Genomic DNA, 11815 nt, shown 5'->3' on the forward strand with positions numbered 1-11815 from the left:
CTTCTATCCTGACATGACTAATAATTTGGCGCCATTTTAAACTTATTTTTTTTTCTCATATAGATAACATAGATTATAACATGCTTAATTAATTTTATAATGTACTAATCCTATTAGACTATTAGCCTAGTTGGGATTTACTTATATAGGAAATACTAATGCTCGTAAACACTTTAATTAGAAATGCTTTCATTCGAAGTACATCAATAATTTAATTAAAAATTTAGGTTTTTTTTTGAAAAACCACATGCATTTCTTTGACCTAGAAACACTTTTAACTGTTAGAAAACACGGTTAAAAACAATCCCAAACATACCCTCAGTAAACTCGAAAAATTAAAATAATAAGAAAATTTAAATTTAAATTATTAAGTATGCTTTTTGGTGTGTGTAGTGATGGTTGGTTTCGTACCGTTGAGGTCTACACATATGTCAACCATCACCACTAGTGTGAATGTGAAGCGTGCCATTGGCTGAACAAAATTTATTTATTCACCAACTGTAACTCTAAATCTTAATCATAAGAAGAAGAAAAATATTTTATGCTCATATAATATAGTTGAGGATCCAATGTATGTACAGTACCATATGCCTTGTATTTCCCACTTTCCGACGTATATAAATGTGCAGCGCGATGGAGAGCAGCAAAACCAAAAACCAGATGCTGGTGTGAACCTATGGACTTTGTGGTGGGACACTTGGAAATTTTGGAATATACTAAAGTTGTTTTCTTCTAAAAGAGAAATACATTATAAAGTACATCCTCTACGGATCTTATAACCATACATATCAAAATTAATTTTAAACGCAACTTCCGTAGGGAAATTACCCAACCAAATACGCACAACTGGTTGATATGATTAATCGTGACTTCATGAAATTTATATAGCAGTTCTTGGATAAGAATATACTAAGGCTATATCAGAGGATTAGGAGTTTGGACGGTGGATTAATCCAGATTTGCATGCATAAGCAAAATCAAAATCCAATGTTCCAAAGTCTTTTTCTTTTGAGATGGAGAATGGAGATGATGTTTTAAAGTTAGAAGGGAAATTTCTAGGCACTCCGCTCTAAAAAGTTGGAGGGTGACACTTTGGTCCCCAACTTCCACAAACCATATTTTAGCAAAATGGTAATTGCCATATTTTCTAATCAATTAGTGGGCTCTAATTACAACAAAGTATAACTGATTTCGACGCATGCACTTCTTACTTATGAGATAAATTAATTTCTTTACTTATTTGTAAAATGTTTATGGGGGTAGCATAGATTGCAAATGTACTGCTTTTTGAAGATACAGTTCGGCCCCATGGATCAGTCGTTGTCTTTAAGAAAAGGGAAAAGAAAAAGTATATTGGGACGTAATAATTAAGTCCAAATCAAAGAATTTTGGGAGTCTCTAATAGTTTTTTTTGTGGTTTTTTTTATTTAAGAGAAAGAAGTGACAAACAAATAATGAGTTCAAATTACAAACTACTTCAAATAGTTTAGTCATTATCTTTACAACTTCATTCTATATGTTCTATCTCTAGGTACAATATTTCGATAATTGAGTAATTGTGTTGGGTTTTGTTTCTCCCTAGTTTTGTGTTGGGTTTGTTTCTCCCTAGTTTTTCTGGACTGGCTTTTAAGGTTCCTTTGTATTGTGGAGGCGGAGTTGTTAGATATGGGTGATCTTTCATTATTGGGTGTGGGATCATGTGGATCTTGGAGGTATTGTGACTTTCTTTGTCCAAGTAGATGTTGAGCGGTTAGGCCCTTTCACTTTTGGTTTCTTGTTAGTGCAGAATATGTTGTTCTATCAACTCTGAGTGAGCTGGGTTTGATCTTGTATGGTTATTACTCACTATCTTCATGGTTTTAATTTTTCCAGATTTATTGTAAGCAAGAACCTCCAATTGAGGTGTGTTTTTCTTGTATTTACCCATGGATTAATGAAATCCTGCTTGTTGTAAAAAAAATAAATAAATAAAAAATCATATGCCGAATAATTGAAATGCTGAATGTTTTTATTTTAACCTAGTGAATTTTTGAGTAAAAAGTAATTGCCGTTGACTTAAGGCAAGAGGATCAAAGTGCTCCCACTCCTCATTCCAATGGGACGCAGTATGATTACAAACTAGAAAACCTTGGCATGGTCACATTAACTTGAATCATTGCATTAATCGTACCACAGAAGTTAAATCGTAAATCATATTGAATCATGAGAAGCAATAACCCCAGACAATTTTTTCCCCTCTAGATTGAAACCAGACAATGTTCATGACAAAGAAAGTGTATGTGATGAATTATCCAAACAAATAAAGACACTGCACACCTTAGAGCATCTCCAAGGGAGATGTCAAATACCAAATATCAAATTTAAATTTGATGGCTGATGTGCAATTTGACATTTATACAATTTTACACTTCACCCGATATGTCAAATAAATAATTATTGTAACAGTCAAATCATTTAAGATAAAAAAGGAATAAAATATAAAAAGGAAAATAATAAATGAAAGTAACAACCAACTATCTTTAAAAATAATAAAATATTCATTTGACATCTTGCTTTTGGGATGTCAAAATAATATCTCACACATTTCATTCCATATCATTTTTGGATGTTGAATAATATTATAATATTAATTATCTATGCATCGATTGGAGATGCTCTTAGTCAATTACGTTATTATGCCTAGTATTATCCTGTTTTTTTTGTTAGGTTTTGGTTAGGTGCATTCAAAATTTGACAAATATATATATTCAAAGTCCAAGTTTGGTCCATGACGAGGTCTAGCATGTTGTATATTAATCTTCTCATTTCTTTTGTCAGGTTTGTGGTTAGGTGGTCCCTATTGAAATTGGAAAAATTTCCACGTGTTCAACTTGGGTCCCTGAGATAGCAGGTCCTAGTGTAAAAGCAAAAAATATTAACGGCTGTTAAATCATTAGAAAATTCTCTTAACGGATTATAAAGATGATGGCGATCTTTACCCAAATTATGACAGCATGCAAATTTCTTGTTCATTGTAAGACATCATTCCGTGGTTTTGTTTGACAAGTTAATGGCTCGATCGGGACACCAAGGGAGGCATGCATGCATATAGAGTTTACTGCGGCGGTTGGCGGCTGAGCATGTGTGGTGTCTGGGTTGCGTTGTGTGCGCATGATAACATGAGCATGTTGTAACTAACAACCAACTTCCAACACTACATGATGATACAACTCAAGTCAACCTCATTAGAGGATATAAATCTACATATACCTATATATCGAGAATTCTAGTACTTTTTCTTTTATTATCGATAATAATATATCGATAACATGTTGATACGTTTCATTACCATGTTTTCTGTAATGTTATTGAAACTTTAGTAAAAGTGAAGGACAAACGTCTTAGAAAAAAGAAGAATATATATATATGTATACATAATTATAGACATGTACCATTGGAAACTGTCGTGTCGGCACATCCTCCACCTCTCTTTTCTTTTGTTTTATTTCTTTTGTCCCATTACATTAAGAATTTAATTTAGAAAATATTCAGGAATTCACCAAAAAATTATAGCCACTTAGTAAGCATATGCTGACTAAAACCACGTGAGAGTTTCCACGTGATAAGTTTTTTTTGGGGTATCATTTTATTACTTTTCTGACTCTTTCAAAAGCATATCCAGCTTAGTCGACTCGCATGCATCTTAAATTCCATATCTTTCCCAAAAAATCAAACACGCTCGCTAAGAATTTTAGAGCATTTGAGACAAAAAAAAGTACACATTTTAATTGATAAAATTGAATTCACGAAAATCACCTTTTTTTTCTTCTTCTTCTTGTTCACGTTGTAGTCCATAATAAACTAAGCTCAATCACGAGAAAAAAAAAAAAAAAAAACACGCTCACGTTAAACTTTAACGCTGTTAAGGTTAAGGTTTACATTAGTTTTGAAAATAAAAAAAATATAAAAAAAACATGATTTAAAAGTTTGATGAAGTGTTGTGTGTGTGTTAAGTCATTAGATTGGTTGAGCGGCTTAGATTTACCGAAATGCGGATAAATGGACAGAACCTAAATGCAGAGGTTCGAAATCCCTGCTTCTAATTTGAAGTCTTATTGTTTGTTTTTTTTAAGTACACCTAAAAATTAAAGCCACATATATCATATATATTCTAGTAATAACAGCGTTAAAAAGATTATTCTTTGCAGGAACTTTTTTTTAGGTACACCTAGATCAATATTTTTATTTACAAAAAAAAGTTTGCAAGGCAATGGAGGACATGCGTATAGATGGTCCCAGAAACAAACTAACTCATAATGAGGTGTTCAATGGGAAGATCTTTGAGTTTATGGCTTCAATAATTATTTAACAGTCAACTAGGGGGTCTACTGGCAGTTGGTCAATGATTATGTTTCAAGAACACTGATTAGAGCTCCACTATGTAAACCCTAGCTAATATGATTGGAAAAGGTTAAAGAAAAAACACTACGTCAAATGGTCGTTGAAATTTGTGGGGAGATGGATCTCCACTACCCTAATCCGAACCCGTATTGCAACCCGAATTTCGAATCGTTTAATAACGGGATTAGCAAATGTTAAATTCTCTTATGTTAGCGACTGTTGAGTTAATGATAGCACATCTGAATAATGCAAATCATTCTCTATCCAAAAATTAATTAATTAATTAATTAAACTAGTGCAAATCATCACTAATTCTTAATAATCAGTTGTTTTTGGATTCCTAAACCTCAAAAAATTTCTTACTTCGAAAACTCGAGTTCTTGATGTCTAATCCATATTATTAGGACAAATCATGGCTGGCCCAAGAAAAGTCTTGAACTGATTGTGGTTGTTCTGTTGTAAATTTTCAAAATATGACTATGTAAATGCTACTAATTAATCATGTGGTTGCTTTGACAATGTTCTGCTGCTCCAATTTGAGAATGAAATTCGTACGGCTGTAATTTTGTCCACCCTATTTGCTTTAATTTTTGACTTCGAATCAACATTTAAGTTTAAAAGTTAATCACCTCAAATTTACTACTTATTCTTTTTTACAGATAGAGCCGGTTGTCGAACTATTATGTTATCAGATCGTTAATTCTAACAACATAAAAGAATTCAACATGAAATATTATGTGAAAGAGCGCTTATACATTATTTTGCAAGATATGATTACCTAATATTTGGTATACATACATAACGTGCCGTATGAGTATTAAGTATCTTATCCGTATATAAGCCATGAGAGAGCAAACAAGTATTCCATTGGCAGGTGAGTTTGGTTGTCTCAATCATTTGGCTCGTGGAGAAATCAACAACCAATTACCTGCCGTCTATGAGGACCACGCAATTAGGTGTTATTTGGTCAAAACGGTGAAAATATTTCCAGACAATAAACAGTGATCACATGACAGCCATTAGATGGTCAACCTCCATCCATTTGGACTTGGACATCACGTTGGGGATCTTTGGATGGGAAAAAAAGACACCATTTGGGTTGGTATAGATAGAGAAAAGGAGGGAATTAGCAACAAGAATTTCAAATTTAGAAACCCAAAAAGGCATGTGTTTTCAAAGCGAAAGGGTCCCAAATTGGTAGAAATGATCAACTTTCTGTCCCCAAAAGCACCTTCCACTATATGGATTTCATGCTTTCCATTATCACATTTAAAACCTAAAGGACCAGTGCCTCTCCAACGACGAGGGAGGGAGCACATGTGCATAGCCTAAGATGTTTAATTTGCCCACCTAATTTATAAGGCAGTCTAGCTAATTCTGCAGAAGTCCTTCTCATCGGCCAAGGTTCATGCACAAAATGAGTGTTTGACTTTCTCACATGTCTATCTAGACTATCTTCAATTGCATGGCTAAAGTGATTCGCAATATATAAAAGAAAGGTGAATTTATATAAGGCATCCTAGTATAGAAATTCTAACGTGCAGCATGGGACAAGACATATAGTTAATATATAAACGCGCTTTACATACGAAATTATGTTTGAGATTTTTTATGGACTGACCTTCTCAGAAAGAATTCAGCGTGTTTTTACTAAAATCACTTATGAGCAGAAGTACTCCAAACGTTCATGTCTTGTGTGGGAAAATACACATAAGATCATCCAATTGTATATCGACTAGGCTACACTAATAGAAAAATAGTTTAAGCACTCACACATGCACTACGGTTGAATCACATGCTTTTCCAAAGTATACAAACAAGCAGTGTAATTAAGTAATCAGATTTATTATCAACTAAATCTTCTCATCACCAATAAAAGGGGTGGAGTATGGTAGTGATGTTGTATAATTGCCTTTTAAAAATAAATAAAAAATACTTAAGAATACTTAACAATTATAATTAATTACAGTGAAGTAATGTCACCAAGATTTTCTCTTGATTACAGTTGGAAGATCCTGCCTGGAGCTTGACATGAACAAATCAAAGGATTGTCGCGGTGACACTGACCTTTTCATCGAATATTTTTTTTCAAGTAATTATATTTCTTTTTCTTTGGCCATTATGACATTGACCTTGAAATGTCTTCATCTTAGTCATTCATCCAAAGTCATATATAAAAACACGTATGATATATAATAATGATGAAAAATAATTAGCAGAAATTGAAACTCTCCCATTGCTTGAAAGAACTTTTTTAGTCCAGACATCCCATGTTTAGTGATCACATGGTGGGGAGATTTTTATATTGGAAGATATAATATCATTGAGAGCGAGTCCCTTGATGCTTAAGCAAATCTTTTGCGTCTAATAATGCCCCATTATCCACTAAATCAAAGTGATTAGGGGACCATTAGGTAATCAAACCGACACCATAATATATACAAATAATAATCTGTAGTGTTAAGATGCGATAAGATTCCCATGCATGTCTCTTCTTGTTGACATGTACTTTGTGGCATCTCTCCTTGACAGACATTCTCCTCCATATAAAACCAAATTGATATGACAAACATTCAAAGATGGAGTGATTGTAAAATTTTTGGAGATTAAGTTTACTGTCTGGGAAATATGATGACGTGTTATAACGATCTTATATAATATTTTTTTCAATCTTAAACAGTGAGAAGCTAATTAGCTAGTTAGTGGAATATAGCTTGTTGATTGTATGTTCGTGCAATGGATACGATAAATTAAACGTCATAGCAAGAGCATGTGAAGAAGAAAAATAAAACATAAAAAAATTGGGTGGTGAAGGGGACAAGTAGGAATATCTGTAATCATGAATTTGGCCTTAATCACACTTTATGAACTACAACTTTAATATTATGCTCTTTCTTTGGAGGTTACAAAACAAAGCATGGGAGATATCTTGGTAAATGGCATGATGAGTTTGACTTTGGAGAAATTTCCATTGCTCAGTGGACCTATATACTGCTTCCAAAAAGAAATTCCACAATTGAGGCTTTGTATCTTTGATCCAGTATATAAAGAAAAGTATATTTATGTATAATTATAGATTAATTAATTATATGGTGTGTTTTGAAGCATGTTGAAGACCCAAATGGAGTGGGAAGGCAAATGGGGTTGAAGAAGATTGGACATGCGAGAAAGAATTTTGTTGAACACGAGGGCCCCAAAGGACCTTTATTGCCATGCGGTGCCTAGCAAACAAACAAAAGCATGAGGCAACAAGCAAATCATGCTCTTGTCACCAGAGCACAAGATAGTGTGGAGGAATGACTAACACATCTTGAAAAAGCCGTTTGATTTAAGTTATTGGCTTCAAACATCACCTCCTTTCTTTTGTACCCTTGGAAACCCATGAGCCAAGCTCCATCATGTGGTTTCACTTCATCAAGTCATGCAGCACAAAAGGTTCATTGGCCTCAACTATCATGGACTGTCTCGCAAAAGGAGGGAGGAGCCAAGGACCTCATTCACCTATGACTTAGTAATAAGCTTGAAGCAATGGGCAAGTGGTTACGAGCGTTACCCATGCACCCGAGGTCCTAGGCCCATCAGTGGTGGAGGCAAAGCACGGCTTATAATTGGCTTCTTCGACCATCAGGCCCATCAGTTTCCTCCTTTGTCCCCTAGGAATCCCATGAACCCCATCATGGAGTCTCAGTTCATTATGCCATGCAGCACAAAAGGCTTCTCATAGACTCACCCACACACACCAAACATGCTCAGAAAAGTGAGGGATAAGATCCCAGGACCCGATTAAGATTCAAGACTTCAATTGAAAAAAAAGAATCTATCTTGAGTTTAATATTTATTCAATAGCTATTCATCTAAGAAAATAATGGGAAGCAGCTACAAGACTAAAGTTGTAAATTGTAATGTAACCTTGCATTCATATTTGTAAAATCACATGAGATGAATATCAAAATTCCAAGGAATTTAGACCTTGGACTTCACATGTAATCTAACCAAGAAAAAAATGATCAATTTCAAATATGTGAATGATATTCTCAAGTACAGCTGTACATTTTGCAACCTATTTTCTAGAGGCAGGGTTTAGTAGCTCTCTGGAAACTCAATGCTTTGTTTCAAATATGTGACTAATCCTCTTTACCTGTGCACCACTTGCTTTCATGATTTGCTGGTTTCACTTTTCTGTTTCTTCTGATTTATAGTTGTTTCTTTGTGTGGTCTTCTGGTACAGAAAAAAGGTGACCACAGTTAATCCACTGATGGCAAGGAGCTAAAAGTAATACCAGATGTATTGTATATGTGCAACACATTTTTGACCTTTGAAAACCTTTGCATGTCTTTTTGGCAGGAAAGAACACTTATAGAAAAGTAAAGAAACATCATGTTTATGCCAACTATGGGAAGGATTAGTGTTCCAAGAATGATGAGTGCTGGGAGAGAGAGCAGCATTGTAATGTGAACAAGTTAGCCAAGGAGAAGGAAATTGGTGTCATTTTTGACCACTTAATAGCAAGCCAAAAAGAATATAAATTCGCTTTAAAAACAGTATTAAATTTTGCAACCACCATATGCATTGTAAATTTCATAGATACTGAAGAAAATTTCATACAATGAACCCTCAAAACTTTACTTACAGATCAACTGAAAAAAGAACCCATCTCCAGAAAATCTGGAAATTTTATTTTACAAGAATATCCCTGGTTCCTAAGACTTAAGAAAGTATAAATCTATATCAACAGCATAAAACCAAGAAGCATTAGTTGTTTCTGCAAGCCTATTGTTGTCTGCATTTTTAGACATACATTCATGCCAAATGCATGAAAAACCAGGACCACAAGTGAATGGAACAGTCTAGGAACAGAAAAGACAATTAGACACCCTGATGCACAAATACACGTACACATACTATGCATAGAAAAGATAAACTCACACAGACATATAAACAAGCACAACTCACAAACATACCCAAAATGAAGCAATATTGAGCCTTGTTGCCTCAACTAACCTTTTTATTGGACCATTTCTCGAATTGATCCCAATACATGCCCTTATCTCTTCAAGACTCATAATATCACCAAGGTTGTATTTTAATAGATTGCAACTTTCCATAAATGCAGCAGATTCGGCCAGTGTCAAATCCTTCACCTTATCTCTGGTACATTCCATAAGAACAAATGCTGCACAAATCCTCAGCGAGGAAATACAAGTCAGACAATTCTAAGCTGCCAAACATAGAAACTCAAATAAAAAGTCCAAAAATTGACTAGCTATTACTAACTTCAAATTTGATAAATGCCCTGCAGGTGTAACATTAAAGAGCATACAAATCAGGTAGGAGGGAGGAATTCCAACACCTTGTTGGGATAGTGAGGCCATCCCAAATCCAGAACGGAAAACATCCCCCTCACCCCCTCACCCACCCACCAAACCCCGTCCCAATTTGACTAGGATTTGAGGTATACAACCAAACCTTCCCAATTGAAACAAACAAAGTCACATCTAATAAACAAGAATGTTTTCTTTTCCTCTACTAATTTCAGCATTGTAAAAGCATAAAAATATTAAATATCATGAAGAGGACCATTGAAAAAGAAGGAAGGGCAATCCAAGCTGCAAATCTCAAAGCCACAACTCCAAGAAAGTAGCGCAAGCAGACAAAACCTTGAACAAAGAGAGATGCAAATGAGATCAATGTCTTGAGGTTGAGATGGAAATTTCTGTACAAGTGTTCAAAAGATGTTCATATTCAAGTGAGAGAGGGAGCGAGAGAGGAAAAACCCTATTTTGGTGTAGTAAAAGAAATGAAAGTATACTTTGGTAAATAAACTAAACGGGTCAGGTTCAGATATTCAGTTTTCTAGTCTGAAAAAAACATACCTAAAACCTGAACATTCATTCGTTTATCTGTTTCAATCCCAAACCCATCTCACTTTGAAATCAAACTATACAAGTATGCTTGCAACCCTATAAATGTAGATGCAGCAATGGATGATAAGAGGATCTCATAACAATAACTATCAATACATGGGGTGTGCGTGTGCGCTTTCATGGAATTAGGCTTCAATAGTGGCAAGGGACTACGCTAGGAAGACATATTTTATATGTATTTGCAGCCTAATGACAGACCTCGAATCTCAAGCATATTCTGAACTGCATCAAAGTCCAATCCCCTTGTTGTGCATCAAAGTCCAGAATGTAATACACACAGAGTTATGCGTATATACAGCTTAGATATAAAGCCAAATTCAAAGTTAGATAGCTAAGATTCTCGAAAACCTTTAAAGTTTGGTACTACACCCAACCATAAATCCTCAACACATAACAGAACACAGATAAACCTATCATTCTATCAACAATGGCAGAAAATAAGAGAACGAGAGACGCTCATACATACCAAGAGCTCGAAGCATCTTGAGATCAAAATTGTTGGCTAGTTCCTCATGCCCAATCATTCTTGCACGTTGAAGAACAATGCTTTTTAAGCTAATCAACATGTCCTGCGATAATGTGTGTTTACTTCCAATTTCCGACATCAATAAGCATAAAACCGCTGATTTTATACCTTAAAAATTCAACCTTTATGCAGAATTTGATATGACCCATCACAAACAACAAACTAAATCAACAAATTAAGTTGCTTTAATGGTGAAAGAAAACTTACAAGCTCGGACTCGGAGAGGGAGCATAGCCAACTCACATCTTCAAGCCTGTTCTGCCCTAAAATCCCTTCCATCCTCAGAAAAAAAAAATTTGATTTTACTTTCTGGGTACTGCCGTGACTTCTCAGACACAGCCGCAGGCGCCGCCGCCGTCGAACCGCTTAAGCTGAGCTGGCCAGAACAGTCTGAGCTTCTCGCCTTCAAGCCGCTTCAGAAACGCTTCTGGGTCTGAGACTTGTTGGTGGTTGTAGAGATTCCGAGGATGAATGAGGCCCGGGTGGGTTGAGTGATTCCGGGGGTAGGGGTAGGAGGGGAGTTGTGGCTGGGGGCTCGGGGCTGGGAGGGAAAGGGAGGGCGTGTTTTTTTTTTTGTCATGTTATTTTATTATTTTATTTTACTTTTTTTTTTTGGTTGAAATTTTATGTTATAACTTACGAAACCTACATTCAAGTTTCGACAGCCCAAAACCCCAATCCACAGTATATAATCTGCAGCCCACAAACCACAATCCAATTTTAAAAACTTGGCTCCTGTAATTTGTAACTTTTGTTGTTTTTTTAATATATAATTTGTTTTAGTATTTGATATATGATTTGTTTAAGTATTTGACAGTCATTGAACCACACTTAGCAAAGTTTGGATTTATGGACTAAAATGAGAATTTATCTAATAAATAATTATATATAAAATAATAAAAAACACCCTTAGCTTAATAACCATGATCTTGGCAAAGCCAAATCCATTGTGTTCTTGCAATTCTTATGTACTTTTCATGGCAA

General features: G+C 34.9%; 1 protein-coding gene across 2 annotated transcripts; it reads right to left on the reverse strand.

Moving 5' to 3' along the window:
- Positions 1 to 8270: 8270 nt before the first annotated feature.
- LOC103325339 (uncharacterized) lies at positions 8271 to 11388 on the reverse strand. 2 transcript variants are annotated; one of them, XM_008227500.3, is made up of 4 exons: positions 11039 to 11388; positions 10772 to 10874; positions 9383 to 9554; positions 8271 to 8596 (listed from the first exon to the last, which is right to left on the reverse strand). In XM_008227500.3, exons 1-4 carry the CDS (start codon positions 11108 to 11110, stop codon positions 8536 to 8538), a joined length of 408 nt encoding a protein of 135 aa, XP_008225722.2. In that variant the 5' UTR covers positions 11111 to 11388; the 3' UTR covers positions 8271 to 8535. The 2 variants fall into 2 exon arrangements, with proteins under 2 accessions (XP_008225722.2, XP_008225721.2); XM_008227499.3 differs by having other exon boundaries at positions 8271 to 8599; positions 11039 to 11387.
- Between the last annotated feature and the right edge of the window lie 427 nt (positions 11389 to 11815).

The sequence above is a fragment of the Prunus mume genome, linkage group LG3 (genome assembly GCF_029339155.1).
Source record: "Prunus mume cultivar Tortuosa linkage group LG3, ASM2933915v1, whole genome shotgun sequence".
NCBI lineage: Eukaryota > Viridiplantae > Streptophyta > Magnoliopsida > Rosales > Rosaceae > Prunus > Prunus mume.